The sequence below is a fragment of the Urocampus carinirostris genome, chromosome 5, assembly GCF_059441175.1.
Source record: "Urocampus carinirostris isolate Australia breed hairy pipefish chromosome 5, RoL_Ucar_1.0, whole genome shotgun sequence".
In the NCBI taxonomy this organism is placed as follows: domain Eukaryota; kingdom Metazoa; phylum Chordata; class Actinopteri; order Syngnathiformes; family Syngnathidae; genus Urocampus; species Urocampus carinirostris.
The window spans coordinates 13,728,262-13,756,168 of record NC_142353.1 but is presented as its reverse complement, the minus strand read 5'-3'; the positions used below and the strand labels follow the sequence as shown (position 1 = coordinate 13,756,168).

At 38.6% G+C, this 27,907-nt stretch overlaps 2 protein-coding genes across 3 annotated transcripts in view; both read left to right on the top strand.

Annotated features, from left to right (window-relative positions):
* Positions 1–6,037, top strand: part of rasl10a (RAS-like, family 10, member A) — a 37,658-nt gene extending 31,621 nt beyond the window's left edge. Inside the window, exon 4 of the mRNA XM_088335840.1 lies at positions 3,481–6,037. Within this exon, the coding sequence (XP_088191966.1) occupies positions 3,481–3,751 (271 nt within the window). The 3' untranslated portion in view covers positions 3,752–6,037. The remainder of the gene's footprint in view (positions 1–3,480) is intronic.
* A 6,553-nt stretch (positions 6,038–12,590) lies between these two features.
* The window catches only part of osbp2b (oxysterol binding protein 2b), a 52,449-nt gene continuing 37,132 nt past the window's right edge, over positions 12,591–27,907 (top strand). For both annotated transcript variants that reach the window (XM_088335839.1, XM_088335838.1), the window contains exons 1-2: positions 12,591–12,897; positions 22,113–22,321. In XM_088335839.1, the coding sequence (XP_088191965.1) occupies positions 12,725–12,897; positions 22,113–22,321 (382 nt within the window). In that variant the 5' untranslated portion in view covers positions 12,591–12,724. The remainder of the gene's footprint in view (positions 12,898–22,112; positions 22,322–27,907) is intronic.

Sequence of the window (27,907 nt, the reverse complement as noted above, 5' to 3'; positions counted from 1 at the left end):
ATGATGAATGATTGTAAACATTCATTGTTTAATACATATACTGCTGTGACAGATGTAAAAAAATCAAAGTTCATTTGGGTGGAAAACTCATACTCTCAACATCAGTTAAAAAGAGAAAATTATTATGTTTACCATTATTTTACTGGCATAAAGCCATGTCGTCATGCTCTGGTGCCAATTTGTTTTGCTCTCGGAGATTTTTGTATACTGCCAGCCAAAAGAGAAATGTGGTGTGATTACGGCAATGTGTTTTTCACATCTTATAAAATTTCACCTCAGGGTGGTAGAATCATTCTGTTGATGTCCTAAAGTGCGTGTTGCTGTGTGTTGAGCTGGCACGCCATCTGTCCTGTCAGATGTGCTAATCTGCCAGTCTTTTGTCATAAAAGAGGCACATTGTAACAAAGAGAAGGCCTTATTAAGCCTTATGAGACAAGTAGTTTGAACTGCACCTGCCTGTAATGGGCTTTCATGCACTCTAGTCTAAAAACTAACTAAAATTGTATTACACAAATTGTTCCCTAGATAACGTGTTTCACTTGTTTTAATAAAATGAACAGATCGAGATCTCCTGCTCAATTACTAATGACGCAGGCTGAAAAACTACTTTGAATTGTAGGAAAAATTTCACATTTTATAGTTATTAATTGAGCTTTATGAAATTAAATATATTTCTCTCTTGAATTTCTTGAATGAACATATCCATGAAAAATTACGTAAATAATGTTAAGAATACTGTTGATCTACATTACAGTTAAGTAAATTGTTTATTTTGAAGACTTATTTGTTACTTACGATATACACAGACTTTATGAAAGATTACATACAGAAAGACTCTTCAATCCAGGCACCTCACAATATAACACGGGAATTGCCTTCTAATGCAATCAATGTCATTCCTATTATCTCCTGACCTTTAGTGTCTTGCACACACTTTCTTATCTTTAATTTGGACTGAGAAAATACCTAACCAGGAGTACATATTTTTGAGTCTCTTTAGTTTGTCGGTTTAGTGATTTTTTTTTTTAGCAAAAAAAATAAAAATAAAATTATTGCATAGCTACAGGTAATCTTGGACTTGTTTGCAAAATGTCCCTGGACACAAAAGAACCAAACTTTTAAACATTCACTGTTATTTTGTGGAAATTAAACCAATCCCAAGTTTAACACTTCGCCCTCAGTGCCTCATACTTTTATACCAAACCATTTTTTTTACCGTATTTGGTTATTTGACAGGGCACCTTCTCTATTCTTTTACTTGGTCTATCAGCACTATAAAAAGTGGGGTCAAAAATGATGAAATTTGGGTCGAAAATGGACCAAATACTACTCGTGATGAAGGGGCCCATGGTGGAAGAAAAGCCGAAGCTAGCGAAGCGCTTCGCGTTATAAGTCTTCGGTACCATCCGTAATCATGGTAAATGCGAACTCACGACCAAATAAGATCATCGAGTGCTTTTTGAAAACATCGAAGCGCACAGGGAGCGCAGTTGCTGTATTTTGCGGAAACGTGGCTCACGTTTAGCATTCCGGACGCTAACGTGTAGCCACCCGGAGCCACCTGGAGAAATCCGGCTTCAACGTCGCTAAACAGAGACATGAAAGCCGGGGGGAATCGGAGAGGAGACGGACTTGCACGAGGTGGTGAATCCCAGGATTTTCACAAAGGAAAGATTTCCATCTGCCGCAGGAATGTCGAACTTTTGGACTGGCGTGACGTCATCCACTCCGCTACAAGCACCCTCGGGCATCATGTTAATCTGTTAATAAACAACGGGGTAGACTGCTGGAAGTGTGAATTTCCCTACGGGGATGAATAAAGTATATATCTATCTATCTATCTATCTATCTTGAGTCAATTTGACGTTACCTGGGTTGTTTTACACAGACCCCCTGCTGATTGTTTTCCTTTGTTTTCAAACCACCCCCAACAATTTTGGTCTAGTGCAAAACAAAATGAAAAAACGTTTTTTTTATATAAAACACCACATGAACAAATAAAGAAAAAAAAACAGTAATTTGCTTAAAACAACCCAGAAATGTGGTCTATTCGTTTGAAATACCCTCAAATCGTCATTTCTTTTAAAATTGCTCCAAGATTGGGTCGTTTGTTCATAATGACTTAAGTAATGTGGTTGTATCCTCCACCTTTCTCCAGGAACTGGTAATTTTTTTCAAACAACCCACATAATAGTTGTACAAACAAAAGGTGTTCAATATTCTTCCTCTGACGGCCACATTTATAGATACACGGGTTTTGTTGATGTTTTACTTTACTGTTCACCATTCACCGATCCTTTTACCACCTGGATCTTTAGGCAACCACTTTCTGTGGTGTGTCTTGGGTAAGTACAGTCTCGCGAGGCCCATCTCTCCCCTGCTGTTTTTTTTTTTTGGGTAGGGGTTTGCTCCCGCACATGAAATAGATACCACTGGTTCACATGCTTAACAGAACCAGGAGAAGCCTCCCGATTTGACTCAGATACAGCCCCTTCATCATCTGGTTGCTGTTTTTGTCAGAAATAAGCGGGACTTCTGGATTCAGCATTTCTTTTGTTTGTCTTTAAGCATAAACTCAAATAGCTTTAAAAAAGGGTACTTCAGAATTTTTTAAATATGTCATGAATTTATATAAAAAATGTTACTTTAGATTGGTAAATAATAATTTGCATAATTGTATATACAAAGAAGTTGAATTTTGTAAAAAAAGATATAAAAACGACAGTGTATGTTCAGTGCACCCTAGTGGTACAAAAACCTAAATTAATTGGAAAAAAATATATAGAGATTTGAAAAAGACACAAACTATCATAAAAACAGGCATGTTTAAACACTCAAAAGAGTGAAAATTCTGCACCTATTTAAAAAAACGTGAGCCTCACCTAGAGAGAGCTGACATAATTATCCACCACCTTGCTGCTACGAGTATTACGAAAGGCTGGGCAAAAAATTAAAGTGAATATTGTGCTTTCTGGCCACTTTGAGTCTGAGTAGATTGTGTTCTTCCATGTGTTGATTACGACTCATTTTCGGTTACGCTTCACAGTACAGCGACATCTAGTGAGTAAATAATACACGCTGTCCCTTAAAAATACCCCATTGATTTGGAGCAATTTGATCAAAGTAGTATATTGGTCCATTTTTGACCCAAGTGTGTTTGTTCACGCTTGACATTGCATCTGGGAGATGTTTATAATAACACTCCGCAATGGTGCCCTGAAAACACCCCCCACACACTAATTTATGCTTACCACTCACTCGCCATTTCTTTTCACACTCCATATTGCTTGCAAGCAGGGCTGCAAAGTGTGGTGTGCTCGGCCCTCCGCACCCTTAGCACCCCAGCAGAGCCCATGAGCTGTAATCCTCCACTCCGCCCCCTCAGACCTCAGAAGAAACCCTGGTTAAAGCTGCAAATAGCTCATTTTGCACACAATCAGCAGTACCCACGCGCTAACGCACTCGTGTCAACATTTGCAGGGAAGGCAGCAGCAGCGAGGTGCCCATCCTGGTGGTGGGCAACAAAAGAGACTTGCAGCGGCATCGCTTCATGCCTCGAAGGGCCGTGTCAGTCCTGGTTAAGAAGACGTGGAAGTGTGGCTACGTGGAATGCTCGGCCAAGTTCAACTGGCACGTGGTGCTGCTCTTCAAGGAGCTGCTGGGCATCGCCGTGGCACGAGGCCTGCGGCAGAACCACACCTCCATTCGCCTGCAGGGGGCGTTGCAAAGGAACCGCTGCGCTGTCATGTGACCCCCCTCGCCCCAGCACTAGGGGGGCAAAGGACTTCTTGATCTTGATCGAAACGGCTGGAAACTAAATACCCTGTGGCCTCCTGCTTTTCTGAGCTGATTTTACAAAACGAGAGTTCTTGCAAACTGCTCTGACACCAAACCTTTTTTTCCCGACAGCTTCCCGGTTGCATTTTTGGGAGAAGTAAAAGCAGTCAACATGCACTACCATTCAAAAGTTTGGGGTCCCTCAGACAATTTTGTGTATTCCATGAAAAAGTCACACTTTTTATTAAATGAATCGTCCAATGTGTTCTCTTACCCATATTAACCTCTTCAGTTTTTGGCAGTCTCAGATATGGCGTTTTCTTTGCTACTTCGCCTTAAAGGCCAGCATCTTGGAGTCACCTCTTCACTGTAGATGTTGACACTGTTGTTTTGTGGTTACTATTTTACCAAGCTGATAGTTGAGGACGATTAAGGTGTCTATTTCGTAAACTAGAGACCCCAATGTACTTGTCCTCAGCTCAACGGGTCCAGAAACAGGTCGGCTTGATTGTGCCTCCCACTTCTCTTTCTAATGTACTCTATTTAGAGCCTGTTTGTGCTGTTTTCTGATGGGAGTAGTACACACCGCTGTAGGAGATCTTCTGTTTCTTGGCAATTTATAGCATGGACTTGCCTGTATTTCTTAGGACAAGGATAGACTGTGGATTATCGCACGAATGATCGCTGTTTTTGGCCATTCTGAGCTCAAAGGAAGGTTTATTTCTTTAGCTGAAGAGCTGTGAGCCGCTGTGTTCATGCGCGCCGCAATCATCAGTTGTATAGCTTTTCTAACCAGTTAAACTGTTTTCAACTGTAATAACATCAAAGCGCAATGATTTTTTTTAATCATCCGTTAGCCATCTAAGGCAAACACTATGTACTCCTAGAACACTGGACTGCCGGTTGCTAGAATATGGTCTCCATACACCCATGCACAAATTCTATTTGCAGCTAAAATAGCAATTCACCGTGTTAACAACGTATGGGGGTGTATTTGTTATTAGTTTCATACTATCTTCATTAAAGAGTAAAAAACAGTGCTTTTCCTTAAAAATTAAGGACACTTGTAAGCAACCCCAAACTTTGAAACGGTAGTGTATGACACAACAGGCCTTGTATAGCATTGACACTCAGGTGTCAGACTCTTACTTCTCTGCCTTGGCATCTACTTGCTAGCAAGTCAATTTGTGAGTTTCCAGAAAGAGGGAGCAATATTTGTTGAGTCTTCCCTTTGAATATCAGTTAATGGGAGGAGTTGTGAATAGAAAAGAAGACAGGGACGAACAGCTCCAGGTTCAGATACTAATAGGTGTCTAGATCCCATAAGGTAGCTAAGAATAAATAACTGACATTTTTTTTTCATTTCCCCTCATTACCCCACCTACTGTGTGATTATGTTAGTTTAGACGAAAGGTGTCGTATAGTTGTCACGCAGTGGAAATGCTGCAGTCCCTAAGCGTGATGTAGTGTAGGAACCCCCCACCTTACTCCTTTTGATATTGGTGAATACATTACCACGGGGGGAAAGCGGGTCTGCAGAGGCATCAGTAAAGGCACCGCATGCGGGTTTTTGTTTTGGGTGAGTGAGGAGAGAAAGTGGCTTGCTTGAGCACTGACATTCAAGCAAGCTAAAGGACAGGACAAGCAAATGAGGAACAGATGCCCAAAGCTTTGTCCAAAAAAGGAGCAATAAAATTCCACCTGAGTGACAGTGGCATTGCATTATGGTTAAAATCAATCGGTTAAACTCATGTAAGCGTATTTAAAAATGCTGCAGCATAGCTCCACGACGTCATCCAAAAATCACACAAGTGTGTTCCGGATAGAGAAAACTGGAATAAAGGTTTTCTATAAGTTATGTGATGAATATGAGAATATGGCTGCACAGAACCTTGGAAGGCTAGATTCGCTTCAGAGGGATTTCTTGAGTAATTGACTTGCATGCTATTGTTGGTACTCGATCCAACAGGTCAGGTTTTAATTGCACTGATGTGAAAATGTGATATTGTGAAATTATTTTTCTTGTAACACTTGATTGTGTTGTGTGTTGCGGAGTGGAGTGATTGTTTTACCCTGGCACGTGGGAGCACAAGCTCGTAATGGAGTGTGTATCCTTCTGTCAGGGTAGATTGCTGTTTTAGTAGTTTTAGTTTTCTATTTCAAATTGAAAAATACATGTAGCAGCAACTGCGTGTAGCATGAGTTCTCATCAGATTGACTGTGTGTTTCCAAATAAAAAGGGCTACAGTTTTTCAACGAAGTGCATTCGTTTTACTATTTTATTCATGTGATGTTTTGTCGTGATGAATTGAATGCCTTTGGGGACGGCATTTGCAACTTTTCAGCCCTATGTACTGTGCATATCAACACGGTGTGATAGAACTTTTCCAATACTGCCATCTAGTGGAAAGTATACAGATAACTGTAAATCAGTTATACTCTCGCTTACTCGTATAGTATTTGAGTGTAGTGTAATTTCCAAACCATTTGTAGAAAAAAAAATAAACATTTCAACCCATCTTTGCAGGAATTTACTCTCTTATCAGATTATCGTGAAGGACCACTGTGATTAGTGCCGTATTGAATTTGCCCACCGGCAGCTGAGTGGTAAGCGTGTCCGTGGCACAGTCATTAGTTTCAAATCCAGCTACCAGACTTCCACTGCGGGGTTTGCATGTTCTCCCCGTGCTTGCCTGGGTTTCCTTTAGACATTCCCGGTTTTCTCCTACATTCTAAAAACATGCATGTCAGATTAATTGGCCGGTCCAATTTGTCCTTAGGTGTGAATGTGCGGGTGAGTCGTCTGCCTCTGTGTTCCCTGCAACTGGCTGGCAACCAGTTGAGGGTGTCCCCTGCCCACTGCCCGAAAATAGCTGGGATGGGCTACGGCAACCCTGCTGAGGATAAACGGTGCAGATCATGAATGGATGGATGGATCTGCCCAAATTATTGCCAACAGTCTATTCTGATTAAGAATCATTTTTTATTGACCGACCGACAATAGTTATTGATGGTCCCACGTCCTATCCAAACAATCACGGCTATGTCTATAGCTTGTAGACTTCAGACAACATTTAGTTGATCAGCAGTAAGTGGCGATAAAGATGAATAAAAACAGGTGTTCATTGTTGCTCATCGAAATTATTTGATTCAGGTTCATAACACATTCATTAATGCACTAGTTATTTCTTAAAGCAAATATTCTGGTCAGCTATTTGGTCCACACAGTACTGCTGGTAAGACAAGCAACTTTAGGACAGTCCATTGACTGTTGTTGTTTGTGGTTTGCTCCCCCACACAAAACAGATAGTATTGGTTTTATTGGTCACCAGTAGAAGCAGAAGCATCTTGATCAGACTCAGATACAGGACTTTCATCATCTGGTTGCTGTAACATCGAAATGAAAAAAAAAAAATGGATGTCAAATGTGAGAGACGAGAAAATGAGACTGTAAAACCTGGCACTGGAGGAGCAGTTCCATTGACGTTTTTATTTCATGATCACAAATAAAATAGAACGTTCTGGGTTTGTGAGTACTGTTCCTCAAGTGCGCCAAAACTTTATTGCAGTAAATTCATAAAAGAATGACTATTTCAATTCATTTATTCAATATTACAGTGGAACCTCGGTTCTCGACCATAATCCGTTCCATTCCTTTGTACGAAAATCGATTTGTACGATAACCGAAGCTGTTTTTTCCCATTAAAAGTAATGTAAAATTGTTTTAATCCGTTCCAACACCCTGAATGTTTATCTTGAATATTTAACGTAAAGCTAACCCAGGCTAATCGTACGTTCGCGTTAGCGTAATCTTCCGTACGAAAGATTACGCTAACATGAACGTGTAAAAATAAAAAAATCAGGTCATTTACATGTCATTTAGCACCCGGGTCTCCACAACAAGTGGTGAGCGGTTAAAGGATAAAGAAAAGAATTCTGAATAGGATTTCTTACCGGTCGGCAGAAGCCATGCTGTATTCCTGAAAGAAGGGAAACTCGCACACCTTATTCATATTTTGCTATTATTTCTTTCTTAAATGCAATAGTTGTATGTACTACTCCTCTTTTTTCACCTGTAGCAACTTTGCTGCTTGCACCAACCTTCTTCCGAGGCATAATTAGGGGTTAAAACACTCCCTTCACCGCTTTTGAAAAACGAAAACAGAAAAGGAGTGCGCGTTGCCGTGACAACAGTTCTTCACAAGGGGTGGGGGCAATCTACACTCGTACGCCGCTCAGCGTCGCCCCCTAGCGTCGCACCCTAGCGTCGCACCCTAGCGTACCGGCGTTCGAACTCCGATTTTTGGAACGAAAAGCGAAGCAAGAATTTCTCGAAATTTTTGGTCGAGAACCGATTTGTTCGAACTGAGAGGCGTTCGAAAACCGAGGTTCCACTGTATATTATATATTAAAACGATTTTTTTTTCGCCTATTGGCATTCTGTCCTAAAATGGCAAATGTATTTCTCATTCTCGCTTAAATATATCTAGCTTGCTGTTAAGTTTACAAGCCAGACAATTGAGGTGGCATCTTGCATATTTGCAAATATTAGCCACTTTTAAATAGCTGACGTTTCATCCGCACCCTGTGATTTTGTGTTTGAAAATTTAAAGAGAAATCCAATGTCAGCACTCGAAAATGTAGCCCCACCTCCCTCATATCATATCCACTTCCCTCATATCTTTCGGAAATAATTTCTGTTCTGGAGCCTTCGCTCTGAGAATGCTGGTCTACTAGTGATCCCAAGAGTTAAGAAGAGAACAGCAGGTTCGAGAGCATTCTCCATTCGGGCCCCGATGTTGTGGAATGCTCTGCGCTCTGAGATTCGATCTGCAACTTCAGAGGAACTGTTTAAATCTAGGCTTAAAACACACTAATATTCTATAGCTTATGAATAACCTATATTTCATGTTGACAATATGTCACAATCCAGAAACGGAGACAGGACCCAATAACGTTCGTTTTACTCAGTTTTATTGATAAAGAAAGAGCAGTGCTTGCTTCCATGATGATTAACGGACACGGGTAGCTTATGGCAGGAACGCGGAAGTGGCACTTCCGTGTCGAGCGAGCATAGTCGTAGGCAGCGGGAAAACTGGTCAATAGCTGGGACGGGTGGTGCAAGGGCGGTAACAAGTCTAGAAAAGAGGTTGGCAACAGGCATCAGGCAGGAAAGAGGGCAAAACAGGTCGATGGCCGGGAGGGAAGAGCAGGGCAAAAACGGGTCCAGAAACAGGTCAGCGACAGGTATCAGACAGGAGAAAACAGAGAGAATGTCAGAAGGTACAGAGCTTGCCTAGCTTAAAGCATAGGTTTGCAGACGGTCTGACATCTTATTCTTGGAGGTCGGGGTTTTAAAAGGAGTCAGGGAACCAATCAGCGCTCAGGGCTGTTCGCGCCAACGGGGCAGTTGCAGGTGCCCCGAATCGGCAATCATGACACAATATCTGTGTATTATTTATTAATGCAACATCCATTTTGGCCTGATCATCCTCAAAGAGGGATTACCTCCTTTGTAGTCCCTTCTCTAGGTTTCTTCATTTTCCTCATGTTGACGTTTTGCGTTGTTCCTTGCCCTCATGTAGGTTATAGATCCGGGGATAGCGTAATAATAGTCTGTGGTTTGAGATAATCTGTGGTATGTGCAGCCCTTTGAGACTCCTTGTGATTAAGGGGTATACAAATAAACATGATTTGACTTGACATGGGGAAACCATATAGTCAAAAACCTCAAAACACCATGGAGGAATAATGAGAGAAGCTGGACAAAAAAAATACAATCCAGTACACCGGGAAACATTCTCTCAACAACTCAAAACGTACAATAAAGCACTTGAACAGTGTTTGTATATTTTGTGTATCAGGTGGCTAGGTGATGAAAAACAATTTTTATTTCCCCATTTTAAGCTAAATGTTTTCATAAAGCACTTTGAGTGCCAATTCATTGCTTGAAAGGTGCTTTGTAAATAAAGTACGATTCAATTGGTCTTTTCACTTGTGCTGCGGGTTCCAGCACATCCAAATTATGACACAAGAGAGCGCCATATTACCGTTTTATTTTGGTAGTTTTTTTGCAGTAATTCCATTTCAGATTTTTGGTAGTATTTTTTAGTATTGCTACATTTATTCTTATTTTTGTAGTATTTATGATGTAATATTTCTATCCTTGTGTTTTTGTACTATAGTATCACCAGAGTGGTACAAGTGACTGGATGTATTCAAGTGAAAATACACTTAACCAGAGGTGGGCAACTATTTGGAGTGGTCATTGGGCATGGGGTTAATTGTTTTGCCCCAGGGGGCGATCCTGGAAACATATCCAAAAGTGTAGTTTTCATTCAAGAATATACATGCAGACATCTATATTATATTTACCGATATTTGTTTTTTAAAAATACAATAGTTTCATCAAATTAGTTTTGAAACACTCACAATTAAAGCAAACTAACATACGAGGTACCCGTTTTAAGCATTTATTTGATATTTAATTTTGTTGTATTACTGTCATTGTATTTTTGTAGTATTTTGTTGTCATTATGCAATCATTTTTTTGTAGTAATTCTGTCGTACTTTTGGAGTCTTACCGTAGTTTTACTTTTGGAATGTTTCTGTAGTATTTCTCCAGTAGTATTTTCGTAATATTTCCATGGTAGTAATTCCGTTTCAGATTTTTGGTAGTATTTTTTAGTATTACTACATTTATTCTTATTTTTGTAGTATTTATGATGTAATATTTCTATCCTTGTATTTTTGTACTATAGTATCACCAGAGTGGTATTTTTATTGTTTCTTTAAAATATTTTTGTAATATTACTGCAGTTGTGTTTATGTAGTATTTCTGTCATATTTTTGTGAAATTGCCATTGAAGATGTGTGTGGTATATGTGAACTAATTCTTAGTATTACTGGGACTGGGTCGATAAGCTACCCTGAACAGCGGGGGGGTGAGAGCTTGTGGACTCAGTTGGAAAGCCCACAGTTGCTGGGGGCGGAGGGTCAGAGTGGGTACCCACGGGACCGGAGGGTCGTGCCGCAGGAGCACGGCCGCGCCGTGGGGCTTGGGCCAGTTCCAATGGCTTGGACATATCCATGTGGGCAGGCTTAACCCTGTCCACGGAGACAGTCTCTGGCCTACCACCAATGTCCACGACCATGGTCTTGTCGCCATGCTGCAGGACCTTAAATGGTCCATCATAAGGAGGGCGCAATGGTCCGCGGTGGGCATCGTGGCGAATGAAAACAAAACCAGCCGAGCGCAGGTTGGAGGGAACCCGTGAAACTGGCCTGTCGTGTCGCGATGTGGGGATAGGCACAAACGCTCCCGCAGTGCCCTGCAAGATGGACTTCTCCCTGGATGCAGCCCAGGGTGTCGTTGGGTCTGGGATGAAATCACCTGGCACCCGCAGCACTTGACCGTAAACCAACTCAGCTGAAGAGCACTGAAGGTCTTCTTTGGGAGCGGTCCTCAGTCCCAGCATGACCATTACCAGCTCAGTAGCCTAGATGGTAAGGCGCCCGCTTTGAGACTGGGAGGTTCGGGTTCGCGCCCCGGCCGAGTCATTCCTAAGACTTAAAAAGTGGTCGGCGGCGCCCTCTCTTGGCTGCGGCTGCATCGGGTCAGGTGCAATCGACATTTCGTTCTGTGTACATTGTTACACAGAATGACAATACAAGGAAATTATTATTATTATTTGTATTGTTTTAGTATTTCTGTCATAATATTTCTGTAGTTGTATTTTTTTCTATTACAGTATTACTGTAGTTGTATTGCATTATATGTAGTATTTCAGTATAGACATTTTTGAAGTTAGCCTATGGTGGTACTATTGTTCTATTTCTGTTGAATTTTTGTAGTATTTTTCTTATATTACTTTGGTTGTATTATTGTAGTATTGCTGTTGTAATATTTTTTTAGTAGTGTTTTCTTATGAAAGTATTACTGTAGTAGTATTCCTATTGTATTTTTTCTTTTCAGAATTGAAGAAAAATAATATATTAAGTTCCTGTTTAAGGACGAAATTTGATACTTAGTTTTGTAGTAATTTTTGTCACATTTTTGTAGTGTCTGTAGTAGTATTTTAGAAACACAAAATGAAAATATAGACAAAGTTGGAACCGAATATTCTTTTTTTATTTGTAATACTTTATTTAATATTGTATATATTCAGGGTTTGGTAGGGTTACTTTAACTGGATTACTTTCAATTACTTTTGGATTACTCCAATACCAAATATGCTAATAAAAGACAAAAGAAACCTAATATGAATAAAAATACTAATTTTGGTGCAGGCTTGGGGAGTAACGGAATACATGGAACGGCAAAAATTATGTTGGCAAGCTGTTTGGATTTATTTTCATTTTGTTTCTGTCGCATTTTATGTTAGTTTTGCCGGAGATCAAAGAGATCAAAGCCAGGAGAGACAGCTTACCGCGTGTTGTGAGTCATAATTTTATTCATATTTAGTTTCTTTTGTCTTTTATTAGCATATTTGGTATTGGAGTAATCCAAAAGTAATTGAAAGTAATCCATTTAAAGTAACCCTACCCAACCCTGTATATATTGTCATTACATTTTGATCATTTTTTGTTGGTGGGGCGGATGCAAAAGCACGACGGGCCGTGTGTGGCCCGCGGGAGGTAGTTTTCCCACACTTGCACTCAATACATTGGTCTGAAACAAGATGTCTTTAGATGTATTTATGATGCATTTGAATTAATCAACGTGTACATACAGTCAGACGTAACAGGTAAATGACATTGCAAACTAAAAACGAGGAAAGTGACTCCATCATTGGTCGTCGCCCCCTCCAGACTGTTGCCAGAGCAAACACCGGCGTCATGTGAAAGGGAGTACGGGACAAACACGCGGCTCTCTAAGGCTCTCTCCCAGACGGGACTCTTGTTTCCGCCTCGCCTTTTCGTCAACCTTTAGCCGACTTAGCGAAGGATGAGCGAGCTTCGGAAGGGCTCGGCGCCCGCTTCTGGCGCTGCCCCGCCAGCGGCAACGGCGGTGGCAGGCTCGGATACTTACCGGGGCTGGCTTTTTAAATGGACCAACTATCTGAAGGGCTACCAGCGACGCTGGTTCGTCCTCAGTAACGGACTGCTGTCATATTACAGGTAAAAAAGCAATACAGGGGGGACAACAACACTGGGTACTCCTAACAGTCATGGAGCCAGTTGCATTGACGTTAAGGCATGTCATGAATCGCCTCAGCTGGCTAGCTGGCTAACTCTCGCTGTCAGGCGGCCAGTTGACAGCCACAACAACGTGGCCGTTTTCTTCCGAGATGACAGCCGCTTACCCTTCGGCGACAACGCGTCCCGTCGCGCGTCAGAAATACGCTTTAAGTGTCACAAACGCGGCCCTTGTTACAAATTATGATAATATCCTCATTTTAATGTCGTACTGACTTCTACTAGCTTACCCAGCTAGCTTGTTTCATTCTCGTTCTGAGTCAATATTGATGTTACATTCCTTAATGTAAGATCAAACATGTACTCGTTTATTTGGGCCACAATTTAAACAATGAGCAGGGTTGAGGTTTGTTGTAACAATTGGGAACTATGTTGTTATTAATCCAGTCATATACAACACCTGTGGCTCAGGTGCCCCCTGCAGAGCAGGTACAACCAAACGAACATAAAAACAAATTATAATATCAAAATAGTGACGCTTTCATTTTTGTCTGCGAGGGATTATCAAAATGTGTAGTGGAACATTTTTCACCTAACCAGTTTCACAATCCTTATTTTGATGAATCATTACTCCCTTCCAATTAACTGTAGAAATTATAAATTGATACATTATATCAATCCCCTTTATCTGAATAAATAAATTACTGAATAAAAACTGCTCTAAAACCAAACTATAACCTTAACATGGTGACACTCTTAATTCTGTATGTGAGGGATAATGAGAATGTCCAAGTCATGTATATTTGTATAGCCCTTAATCACTAAGAATATCAAAGGGATACACAGACCACAGATTATTGCGAACCACTGACTATTATGACACCATCCCCTGATCTAAAACATACATGAGGGCAAATAATACACAGATATTGTCATCAGAAAATATAGGTTATTCATATGCTATAGAATAGAAGTGTGTTTTAAGCTTAGATTTAAACATTTCCACTGAGGATGCAGATCAAATCTCAGGGGGAAGAGCATTCAACAGCACCGGGGCCCGAATGGAGAACGCTCTCGAACCTGCGGATCTCTTCCTGGCTCTTGGGATCATTAGTAGACCAGCATTTTCAGAGCGAAGGCTCCGGACCGGAACATAGGGGGAAATTAAATCTGAAAGATATGTGGGAGCATGTCCATGCATGATTTTGTATACCAACTTAAAATCACATCTTAAGCTAACAGAGAGCCAATGCAGGTTAACTAAGATCAGGGTAATGTGATCAAACTTTCTCGTCTTAGTTAAAAGCCTCGCTGCAGCATTTTGTACCAGCTGAACGCTCTTGACTTTGGACTTCTGGAGACCGGAGAGTAGTGCATTACAGTAATCGAGACGGGAGGTAACAAACGCATGAATTATACTCTCCACAGCATAGGGCGAATTTTAGCAATGTTGCAAAGATGGAAAAAAGTTGTTCTAGTAATATTCTTAACGTGTGTTTGAAAGGACAGATCGGGGTCAAATATGACACTTACATTTTTGACTGACTCACTCTGTGATATTACATTTGGTGGAATATATATGGAAATATATTTCCATTACCAGTTTCATTATCGGCTTTTTAATAATGAAATGATCTGCATTTATATAGCGCTTTTCAAGTCAATGACTTCCCAAAGCGCTTTACAGTGCGCTTCACATTTCAAGTCAAGTCAAGTCAAGTCATTTTTATTTGTATAGCCCTAAATCACGAAGAGCCTCAAAGGGCTTCACAGATTGTTACACTATATTACACAAACTATTTTCAACCGACAAGAGGAGTAGGTTATTCGTATGCAATGGAGTAGAAGTGAGTTTTAAGTTTAGATTTAAACATTTCCACTGAGGTTGCAGATCGAATCTCAGGGGGAAGAGCATTCCACAGCACCGGTGCCCGGATGGAGAACGCTCTCGAACCAGCAGAAGACTTCTTTGCTCTCGGGATCATCAGAAGACCAGCACTCTCAGATCGTAGGCTTCGGCCCGGGACATAGTGGCAGATCAGATCTGAAAGATAAGAGGGAGCAAGTCCATGTATGATTTTGTACAATACTAAGAGAACTTTGAAGTCACATCTTTGGCTAACTGGGAGCCAATGCAGGTTAGCCAAAATCGGTGTTATGTGATCGTACTTTTTTGTCCTGGTTAAGAGCCTCGCTGCGGCATTTTGTACTAGCTGAAGAGACTTGATTCTGGACTTCGGGAGACCGGAGAGTAGTGCATTGCAGTAATCGAGACGGGAGGTAACAAATGCATGAATTAATGTTTCCGCATCAGACTGAGACAGTATTGAACGGATTTTAGCAATGTTGCGAAGATGGAAGAAGGCAGTTCTAGTAATTTGTTTTACATGCATCTCAAAGGATAGTTCAGGGTCAAATATGACACCTAAATTTTTAACTGAGTCACTCTGTGTGATGTGACATTTCCCAATAGCGGCCTTGTATTGCAGCCATGTAAGACGCTAACTTGCTTATTGGGGTTATTAGGGGTTCAGTGTCTTACCCAAGGACACTTCGACATGTAACACGGACAAGCCGGGATTCGAACTGGGATCCCTTGATCCCAAGACGAGCGCTCTACCTCCTGAGCTACTCCTTTTAATGAACTATTTTAACTATTGACTGATGCATCAAATACATCTCCTCTATCCGAACAAAAAAATAAATAAAAACGACAATAAAACCAAACTATGACGTAAATGGTATAACTCCTTTTTCTGTCTATGATAATCAAGATGTGCAGTGGGAAACTATCATGTTTAATTATCCCCCTTTTAATATTGTATAGATCAATTTAATTAACCCTTTTAACAAACAACTTATACATAAAATTAATCATCTCTATCCAAATAAATAAAATAAATAAATACATGAATTAATACATAAATATATGGATGTATAAATTGATTGATAAATCCACGAATACATAAATAAAAACTGCTCTAAAACCAAACTATAACATTAACATGGTGATACTCTTATTTCTGTCTGTGAGGGACAATGAAAATGTCCTGTGGAAATATGTTTCCATATCTTGTTTCATTATCCCTATTTTAGTATTTTCTTGATTCCTTTTAATGAACCATTTTAATTAATGACTGATGCATCAAATACATCCCCTCTATCTGAACAAATAAATAAATACAAACGACAATAAAACCAAACTATGGCATAAATGGTTTTACTCCTTTTTTTCTGTCTATGATAATCAAGATGTGCATTGGGAAACTATTTTTTAATTATGTTTAATTATCCTCCTATTTACTATTTGATCGATCCCGTTTAACCAACAACTGATACATCACACTAATCCGCTCTTTCTGAAAAAAAGAAAAGAAATAAAAACAACACTAAAACCAAGCTACAACATTACCATGGTGACACTATTATTTCTGTTTGTAAGGGATTATCAAAATGTCCTGTGAGAAATGATCCACCTATCCAGTTTCATTATCCCTCTTAATATTTCATAGATCAATTTAATTGACCCTTTTCACAAACAATTTATACATAAAATTAATTCCCCCTATCCAAATGAATAAATAAATACATGGATAAATACATAAATAGATGGATAAATAGATGGAAAATTCCATAAATACATAAATAAACGTACACTAACACAGAACTATAACATTAACATGACAAGACTCTTATTTCTGTCTGTGGGAGATTATTCACCTATTAAGTTTCTTTATCCCTCTTTTGTTATTTTATTGATCAATTTAATTAACCCTTTTAACAAACAACTTATCTATCAAATTAATTCTCTCTATCTAAATAAATAAATACATAAATAAATTTATAGACGGATAAAAAAAATAGATAAATAAATAGATAGATGGATAAATACATAGTTAAATAAAAGTATGCTAAAGCCAATAACACTCTTAAGGGTTAATTAGGATGTGCAGTACGTCTGTGTAAAGCTTGTATAGCGGTGACAATTTATTGTCTCCCAAGACTCAAAACAGAGCCATTACTAGCTAAACCCCTGGTAACAAAAGAGAGTACACCCTTAAGTAAAAGTTCCTGAAGTTCAATATTTTGTGTGGCCACGATGATTATGCAGAACAACTTTAATCCTCCTGGCCATGGATTTCACCATGCTTCTCCGCCTTCCACTTGGGGATGCCCCAAAGATGTTCCATTGGATTTAGATCTGGAAACCTGCTTGCCCAATCCATCATCCCTTGTACACTTTCCCCTTTAGAAAAGTCTTGGTCATCTTGGAAGTGTTTTTGGGGAAATTGTCAGGCTAGAACATTGCCCTGCGACCCAGTTTCTGGAGGGAGGGAAGAGGGGGAATTATTCTCTGCTCCAGTATTTCACAGTTCATACTCGAGTTTGTGTTTTTTCCCCAATGGAATGCAACTCCACAATTCCAGCTGCACAATTCCAGCCCCAAACCATGACATTCCTAACACCATGCATGACTTTAGTCACAGCACAAACATGTTTGTACACCTCACCTGGTTGCCGCCACAATTGATTCACACCATATGAGCCAAATAATTCATCTTTATCTCTTCAGACCAGAGGATATCTTTCCAGTAAGCCATGGTCTTTGTTAGTTGATATTACTTTTCATTGTGTCGGAGTAATGTTTCTTCAGTGATGCTCTATTAAACGTTATAATGAAATCTGCAGAAATGTGAGGGTTGTACTCACTTTTGTGACGTACTGTAGATTCCAAATGTCTTACTTTTCTGAAAGTTTAAGGGAAAAACGAAAATATCAGGGTGTCCTTGTCACGCAAAAGTCTGTAGACTGGGTATTATTGGTTGTTGGTTAATTACTGCAATCCATTGCAGACCACAGACCTCTGCTCTGTCAGACCACACCTGACATAGCTGAAGCAGGCAGTTATTCTAACCTCTTATAGTCAGCTGTTTCTGATTGTAAAATTTGTTTCTAGAAGTATTTGGCAAACTGACTTGAACAAGTCTTACGCTCTCCAATCCTCACACATTGTAACTCGTGTTAAGCATATTTCTAAGATGTTTTCAAAATAATTCTGAACATGAAAACACTACTCCAGTCATGGTCGCCCTTTTGTTTGCTGCATCAGGCGTTTGTTATCTGATACTAAGGCAAAGGTGTCACTGGATCTCAGTGTAAGTAGATCTGCCTCCTGACTCCTGCTATTGCCCCCTTTAATAGTCCATTAAATGTAAGACCAATGCCATCGCCTTACAACCTCTGAACACAGCCAAGTTGTCTCAAACATCCTCTGCCAGATCCCACTTGATGTCTGACCTCTGGGTTTAATTTTCCTCCTATGGCTTACAAAGTCTTTTTAATGGTGTTTAAGACCCAAAAATAGAATTTAGTGCCAGACTGGACAGACAATGTGTTAATTGTGACCCAATTATCAGCAACCCGGAGGATGTCATGTTTATTTCTAGTTTTATCGTTATGCAATTAGCTGATGTCTAAAAATATTATCACCTTATCAAAAATAGTGGCTAGAGTTATTTTATGACCCCAGTGATCCATACTTGCATAAATATTAGCCACATAATGAGTTGAACAGAGGATCCATTTAAAGAATTTACTTAAAAAATGAAATTGGATTCCTTTTTATGTTGTTTTTTTTTTTGAGAGTATAGCGCCTATTTCTGGAACCCTGTGGCAACCTTTGATTGGTTATGTTAAATCTTCAAGCATCTGTTATCTACAATGCTGTGTATATTATTGTTGGCACTGTGTAGCATTTTGCCGACTTCGAGAGATCAAACGTAGAACATTTTTGGTAGCATAACACACACAGTACTACTGAACCATTTTGCTGGATTAAAAAAAATAATTTTGTTTCAATTTACATCTCCAACTATATGGTAAATATTAGCAACGGTGAAACCCTTTGTGAGTTGTGGTGTTTTTTTTATCATTATTTTCACATCTCGTGGTGCCATGAAGCAGCCTGATAGATTGTAAACATTAGTGAAATTAAATATGACCAATTGACAAACAGATGTTTTTTTTTCATCAGCAGAGTTGAAGGTTGGATTCCATATTTTTTCCCTTTTAAAAAGCCCTATCTGATTTAACTTCAATTCAAGTCGTTTTGTGCAGTTATCTGCACAATTGAGGCCCATTTGGTGATCTTGAAGATCTTATATTCTAAAGGTTGGTCAATGTGAAAGCAAAAAAATGTCAGTGAGAGGGCAAAGTGCAATAACAGAACAACATAATCCTCAAATGTCAAATTCAGAACCTGCCTCTGTTAATTTGTAATCACTTTTATTGAGATACCTGCACAACGAGTTCACCTGCTGGCTTCACAGGGCAAAGGTGGATTTTTAAAAATCTGTTGATTTTCACTAGCCATATTTTGTATTCCTTGACCTATATTAACTCTAATTTCTTACATCTGTTCTGTCAATACTTCATCATGTTTTAAAATTCCCAATGTAATTTTCATTCCTTTTTAATGGCCTTAACTGTTCTCAGGCGCCTTTTAATTGAGATCTGACTTAAGAAGATTACAGGGCATTAAAAGGCTAAATTCCGCATGATCTCCCGTATCTTCTCTGCTGATGCGTAAAAGACAAGGAATGTAAGAAGATGCTGAGTGGCAGGAGATCAGCAATGTTAAGTTTTGGTCGGGCAAGTAACCAGACATGTTTTTTTGTTTTCACAGCATGGAGTGTTAGCAGCAAAACAAAATGAATTGAATATAATGTAGTGGTTGTTTAAAGGATAAATTTAACATGTCTAAATAGTTCACCGAGGAACTCGCATGAGAGGAGAGATAATGTAGGAACTGTTGTAACCAATGATGAGGTACTGTGCTAGTAATGGAATTGCCATGAAATATCTGCGCGCTTGAACATTAACTGAGCTGGACTTAAAATGATTTTGCCTAATGTTTGGTTTGTTGTTGAATAAAAAAACAAATTAAAATGTATTTCCAAAAAAACTGAGAACGTGGTTAAGATACAGGCTGTTTGTGAATGCCAATTATCCTTATATAATATAAGACCTTTTGAGTTTGACTTGAGTAAGACTTTACTGGGCTACTCAGTTGTAAATAATCTCCACTGTTTTTTTACCACAGGGTGAAAAAATAAATAAATGTTGAATTACGGTTGGCTGTAGGTCTGCAGCAGACCCTTCTTTTTTTAAACTCCTGCTTTAGCTACACTAAATAGCTTAAGATGTGGATAAACAAATCTTTATTATTGTTTTTCACATCAGAGATACAGAAATATGCCAAAAGGGCGTGTGCACAACTAGGCTGGGATTTTTTTTTTGTGCAAATGTGAAAAATTAATGGATGAGATGCAAGTCTTTCCTATCTTAATATATTTTGTGAATTTGTTTGCTCGACTTTGCGATCTTGTGTCCCCCTGTCGTTAACAGTGTCACGCTGCTACTTTCTCATTGTGTTGTGTGATACAATGTTGTGAGTCATAACACATTTATCTAAATTCTCCAGTTGTGTCTTGTGTCGTTTCCTTATCCTGTCCACTGTATGCACTGTGTCAGCATGCTCTGTTATTCACCAGCTATCATTTCTTCATGGTTTGCTCCAGATTTTTGTTTGTAGACATTTATTTAAATGATTTGTGAATTAAAAACGATGTTCTGATGGATTTAAAGTCTGCCTTTTTACTTCTCCTTCTCTCTGTATTGCATGTGTTCTCATTTCTCATAACCAAGATTTTACCCTTTCAGCTGGAAGCAAAAAACTTGGCTATTTATTACATCATGTGGCCTTTGCAACGCAGCAGAATGTCTTGCTTTTTATGGATTGAAAGCTGCGCTAACTCCTCCAGACCTCAACCCACCTTGTCAGTGTCAACTGTGTATGGAGTTGTTGATCTTTGTGCTTTAAGAGGCAGCTGCTGGTGGCAGTGATGCCTTAGTCTGGAATTGCTGAATGGGTGTTCACATGACTTCATGCTTCTAAATGGCTCTTCTTTTTTTTTGATCAATAAGTATCATCTGAGGGAATTATTGTCACATTTAGCATGTGATGTTACAGTTTGTTTATGGATATTAGTTAGAGATAACCCTGCATAGACTGCTCTCTAATATCAAACTATGTCAAACCATTGCCTGTAACTAACCGTATTAACTAACGTTAAACGTCAGTCACAAAGCTTCTTTGTACATGATAGACACCGTACTTATACAGTGCTAGAAATTGGTGTTGCTGCTAGAATAATGTTATAATCAGTGTTGGGTAGGGTTACTTTAACTGGATTACTTTCAATTACTTTTGGATTACTCCAAAACCAAATATGCTAATAAAAGATAAAAAAAAACTAAATATGAATAAAATGTCAAAATTTTGTGCAGGCTTGGGGAGTAACAGAATACATGGAACGGCAAAAATGATGTTGGCAAGCTGTTTGGATTTATTTTAATTTTGTTTCTGTCGCATTTTATGTTAGTTTTGCCGGAGATCAAAGAGATCAAAGCCAGGAGAGAAAGCTTACCACGTGTTGTGAGTCATCATTTTATTCATATTTAGTTTCTTTTGTCTTTGATTAGCATATTTGGTATTGGAGTAATCCAAAAGTAATTGAAAGTAATGAAGTTAAAGTAACCCTACCCAACCCTGGTTATAATCTCAATGAATAAAGGCATTGGCAAATTATAGAGAAATGTGTGCCGGCTGCGAATCCAAAGGTGGGGTACTGCTAATGAGGCGTCCTTAAAAAAGACTGAAGTAGAATATTTTCTCTGTTAAGTATGTTTTATCAATGCTTGAGTTCGAAAATTCCTTTTGCTTTATTTTCGACTGCACCCATCTGCTTTTTAACTTACTTTTTGCAAAGCTGTTTGAGGCAGAATACATTAGGTAATATTGGGGGACAGAAGTGGGGGTCTCTGGGCTGTAGAGTGACTTTATCCTTGCCCTGATTTTCTTTTCCCATTAGTTAGTGTAGAATAAAAATAGTGAACGCAAGAAAAGGCCTGTTTCAATAGCAGTCCAAACGCTAACGAATGGAATTAATAAAACTGTGGAAGGTTTTTTATAAACTGCAGCTGAAATTCCTACCTCAAATTCCTTGAGCTCTACTGTTTTTTCCCTAGCAACCTCCTTTCTAGCGTGCTTCCACGTTTGATGGTAAATCAGAAAAGCGCCTGAAAAGAATATTCTTATTGCAAATTGCTTCTCTTTGTATGTTTGCTTTCTGTAGGACACAGGCAGAAATGGCACACACATGTCGAGGTACAATCAATCTGGCTACTGCTCACATCGACACAGAAGACGCCTGCAATATTGTCTTGAGCAGCAGTGGTCGAACGTACCACCTGAAAGCTAGTACTGAAGTGGAGCGACAGCGATGGATCACAGCCCTTGAGTTGGCTAAAGCAAAAGCCATTCGCATGATGAATGACCAGTCAGGTAAGAGAGTTTGCGATGATCATAACAATAATTAAGTTTTTGTTTGGAAAAAGACCATCTGTATATATAAACCCCAAACAGCCTTGATTTACTTTCTAAGTTTAGTTTATTTTCAGTTACATTGTGCTGGAGCTGAGCAGTTTCAATTGAGGCAATTTTCAGAACCATTTCTATAACACAGGAATAGAAAACATAACTTTGATCTGCTTTTCTTATGAATGCGGTTGTGTCTTTGAGTAAGGCACCTATTCTTACTATGATAAACTTTCGTCTTTATGATAATTTTATGGTTTAAATTCAACAGGCAACACACCCGTATAGCTTTCACAATGTGTGAATTCCCCATTTTGCCAGGAGAGAGCAGCAAACTACTCTTTCTGCATTTGGATAACAAAGCATTGGACTGGCAGCTTGACAACAGATCTTTGTCCTCTCCAAGGGCATGCATGCTTGGCTGGTGTTGACGGTGAGGGGCTGTGGGAAAAGCTGTGGGAGAAAGGCAATCCTTCCATCCACCTATCCTACTGGCTGTGTCCCAGAGCCCTTTTGTCGCTACAAAGCTGATAGACTGAGCGAGGCTAAACCATTCTCTGCCCCCAATTTGAAAGTCAGATCACTAAATATAGACAGGCAATGCCATACCAGTATGCATTCTGTAAGCGTCCATCTTTCTGTCAAATACTATTGGACCCAATTTAGAGAGATGCTCAGCCTAAATATAGTTTTGAGAATCTTTCACTCAAATTATTGTAATAATTTTTGTTCAGAAGGAAAAGGATTCCAAAGATGGTTTGAATATAGATGAAGTATCTGTTCAGGCTGGTGGTCGGCGTATGGACATCGTTATTCTTTATTGCAAGCGCTTATCAGAGCGCAAATCATATTTGTCACTGTTGGGCAAGCATACATTACATTACGTTCATGACAAGATGCCTTTGTTCATCAAACTCTTTGTATTAGGAAGAAGGCTGCTTTTGATCCTTAAGAGATTTTAGGGATTACAAAGTATTTACACATTGCGTATCAATCCACTTAAAACACCACAATATGATTTTACAAGAATTTTTATCATTTTGTAAACTTGAAAGTTTATGTAAGATTTCTTACCGTGGTAAACACTCATTCAATTTATCCAAACAATAAATTGATATTTTGCTCAATAGGTGGCAATGTTTCTTCAGCAATGCTGGTGGATGAAGCTGGAAAAAAGTCATTTTGTTGAATTCAATACAAATTTCTCTGTTGTTTAAAAACAGATCCCTCAGAAAAATACACATATCTGGCTTTAAGTATAAGATGAAAATCTGAAAAAAAAAATTACAATTAATTATAATTCCTAATTTTTAAATAGCAAACATGTATCAAATGTCCATATCATTCCCATCTCCCTGTAGTGAGCATGTGAGGTCCTTTGAGCCTATTCATTTAGATCCATACAAATAATTGAGAATAGACCTAAATGCATTAATAACGAAATGAGATTAAAGTCATGACTTGGAAAAAACGACAGCCAAAATAAATACATGCTCTTAAATTAACCTCTTTCTTTCTGTTGTGTTTTTTACAAGCGTTAAACAGTACACAAGGCTCAGCATACAGTGATGATATTCAATCATTTAGAGTAGTATTGAGCATGTACAACTGTATTCAGTCACATTTTATAACGGAGAAATCTGGCATACCTCTCCAAAACATTGTCCTTCCAGTTCGCCTTTATTGTTTCTGCTGAGCATGCAAAGTAAATTGAATTTCTTCCAGCTCTTTTTGATTACTTTTCAAAATGTACTATCACATACTGAATTACAGATGATCTACTAGTTCTATTCCAATGTACCTTCTGTTTTAAAAAACACAGACAAATACAGCTTCTTGACTACCTTTTTAAGATTTAAGTTTAGCTGCTGTACTCACCCAAAAATCATATTAATTTTGTATGTTTGCACAGTATTTCGGAATGGTGGGTGAGTCCACATTAATAGTGTCGTCTTACCGATTCTCTCTCCATGGTCCTGAATCCTCGACGATGCAAAAAAAGATTGGAAACACCTTCATCATGCTTTTTGGTGTGTTTTTCACGCCTCCTTTCCTTTTCCAACATCACACCCCCCACACTTTACATCCTTCTACACCACATTCGCTCCTGTAGTCGCTCTTTTACACACGCCCTCATACTCAGTCTGGTTTTCCAGCCTCCTCTTGTTACTCATGTCTCCCTTTGTATAACTTTGCTTTATTTTTACTGTATTTTTGGTGAGTTTTTAAAATTTATTTAGGGATGGCCTACTTGCTCTTGTAAGTACATGGCTCAACTTTGCTTTTGATTTTCTGTGTATGTTGTGTGAAGTGTCTGACACCTTGCCAATAAGTAGCTGATGTTACATTTTACTCACTTCTTCGCATGTATTTTTCTTTCATGTGAAAAAACAAGTTCTTTTGAAATACTCGTGCAAGCCAACTATGTACTGAATTGTGTATAATGTACCTAATCATTTTGCAGCTTCCCCATTTATTATATTTTCTGTAAGAAGTATCATTCACTGAGTTCCTCTTTTCTTCTCCTGTTTGAGGGATGTGTTTGTTGGCAAGATTACCTTGTTTTTCTTGAATATAAGTACTTTCACTTAGAGGATGATATACAAATGATAGAAATTGAATGTTAGCAACACCAGGTGCATGGCGTTATATCAGGATCAACTTTGCATTATAGCAATTTTTAAGAACGGTATTTCTAGCTTTTATCATAAACATAGCAGTGGTATACACAGAGCTGCAAGGTTTTTCTTGGATGCATTGGGCATCAATTATACCGCTTTTTTGTTTTATTTTGTTTTTAAAAACCGCAAACGCTTTTGAGATTTTTTGTTTAGAATTTCACAAAAAATGTTTCATGAAACTCAAATAGTAAATCCGCTTTAGAGATTGGAAACCCCTGCTGTAAAATGACTGATTACTTCTTTTTGCATTTTAGAAGATCCTCTGAATTAGGATAAAATTAAGAGTATTGAACAGTGAATTATTTAAAAGGAGTGCCACGCATAACTTCACCAAGCAATTCTCAGGATTTTCTTTTTTTGATAGGGTGAGTGAGGATGAGCCTAAAGAACAACATAATGAATCCGAAATTGTATATTATGTGGCATGAGCACCGCACAAGCAGAACTACATTCCACATAGCAATAGCAACTTCAAACTTGAGATCTAGTTACCCTACTATTGGCAACGTATGCCTTTATTGACGTATTTATCACAGGGAGTACAGTATTTAATAATTGCAGAGTTAACTGCAATCCCTAATTTAAAAAAAAAAAAAATACAAATGTAGTGTCTTCACCAGAGTACTATATAAAAAAAGCCGTACTTCCACATCAAGGCACAATTTGCTTGGGGTTTCAATTTAGTTGTTTTACTCCTAATGTAGAAGTAAAACTAGTATTGATTGCATGCTTGGAGCATTTTAAAACAAAGGAATGCAATGGGATAAAAAGTTTTTAATTATTTAACTGTATACACATATTTTCTATCAATCTTACTCCACAACTCAATTGAAGTCCTGCTTTTTCTCCATTAAACACGCTAGGTCCCCTTCCCCTATCTGTTTCCCATTTTGACACACAACTTGTAACATCACATAAAAACGTCTTGTTTACACCAACGTCAAGTGGTTACAGTGCCTTTATTAGTCTTCCCAGAATGACCCCCAGTATTTATTTATTTAAAATTATGATAGGCAACAGTTTTGGTCTGGTAATCTGACAACCAAAAGAGAACTGATTCCCCATGCTGAGTCCATAACAAAAAGCTACAAGGTGTTTACGTCCTTTAATTTCAAAGTAAAGAAATAAATAGAAACTTGTAAAAGCAAAGATAAACACAAGACAAAATTGAACTATCAATATAGCAAACCTTTCTTATTTTCAGGAACAGGAAACCCATGATTTCCTGTTAGTTCATGAGTCGTAGTAGAGCAGCTCAAACAATTGATAACATGGCAGTCATTTCTGTATCAATTTAAGTCCTTCATATAATTCCTTTCAGGGTAATCTGTTTGATTTAATCTTACACGGCACAAAAATAAGTTTTACCAGGTTATCCAAAGGCAACGTTGACACGTAATGCTTTACTCAGTACTGTGTGTTTGCACATACATAGGTTGGCTCTCACGTGAGGCATGTTAGTAATAGTTATTAAGTTAGTTCACTTGCTTTTATGACTATATTTTTGGTTCCAGACTTTTTGGTTCAGGGTTGGGCTAACGTTTTGACTTGCGGGGCACATCGGGCTCTAAAATTTTGCTAACAAGTCGGGCCAGGAGGAAAAATAATGTGTCGGGATCAGGTTTGTGTCATGAAATTTGTTTTCAAAGAGTAAGAACTAAAGCAAAATTATACAATACGTCCCGTTTTTAAGCACTAAATTAAAAATAAATGTGTTGAAAACTAAAAAGGTCAAGGAATTATTTTATTTTTTCTGCTCAACATCTGATCTTTGTAGAAAAATACTAGGTGTGCGGTTGTTTTATTCTCAATAAATACAACCTATACAAAAAGTGTATCCATGATATTTACACCATTTTAATGTTGGCCTTGAGTGCAGTACAGTACACGTTACTGGCTGCTATGATGCTTTATGAAGGATATATTTCACAAGGGGCAGTCTGGGGACAAGAGTAACACCAAGGTTGTTAATAGGCTTGTGCTTACTAAAGATGCAACACAGTGTCTTTTTTTTATCAACAAATAAGCACAACTTATTCATGAACTTGTTAAATTCCTTTAATGGAGACCACGCTTGCGTGACATCAATAATTAGCACTCATTTAAACCTTTTTTTTTTAAGTTACATAAATCACAGCTTGGATACCTTTATGATTGTTCTGTCATCTTTCCAATCTTGCACTGCCTATTTTTAATTTTCCTTCGCCAGCTCATTTGTAAATGTCATCTTGATTGAAACAAGGCTATAAAGAGAAGCGTGTATGGTACTAACTGTTCAATGCGCAGAATCCACGCTGAAGTTCCAATAATCGTGCAGCTGGGAACGGATGGTATACTTTCAAAAACATTCAATATGCATACCTGTCAACCTGTACGTTTTTGCCGTACAAAGTACGTTTATTTATGCATTTTAAGACGTGTACGACGTGCAAGAAAATCTGTAAGGAAAAACGCAAATTTGTCAGTTATGGGTACCATCCGGTGTACACCGACTATCACAAAACGGCAAATCAATCAAGTCAAACGAGTTCGCCGCTAGCCTCTATCTCTGTATCGTTTTTTTCATTGCAAACGAAGCGAGCGGTTTGATGCTACTGTGCGCATGCGTCTGCCACCTAGGGATTTCCCATCATCCATCATTTCGATCACACGTGAACAAAGCGAAAGCAGAGCAGCAACATAGCTATGAATTTTCTTTGGATACACTCATCAAGTCGCAACGGCCGAACCTGAATTAAAACGCCGTAAGTCATTCTGATTTGAAAACAACAAGCGGGGTTGATTGAGTAAATTTTAAATACATGTGGTCTTAAAAGACATCGGATTTCATGTGGTAGTTGAGTAGTGAAAGGAAGCCTGCTCTCAAACGGCT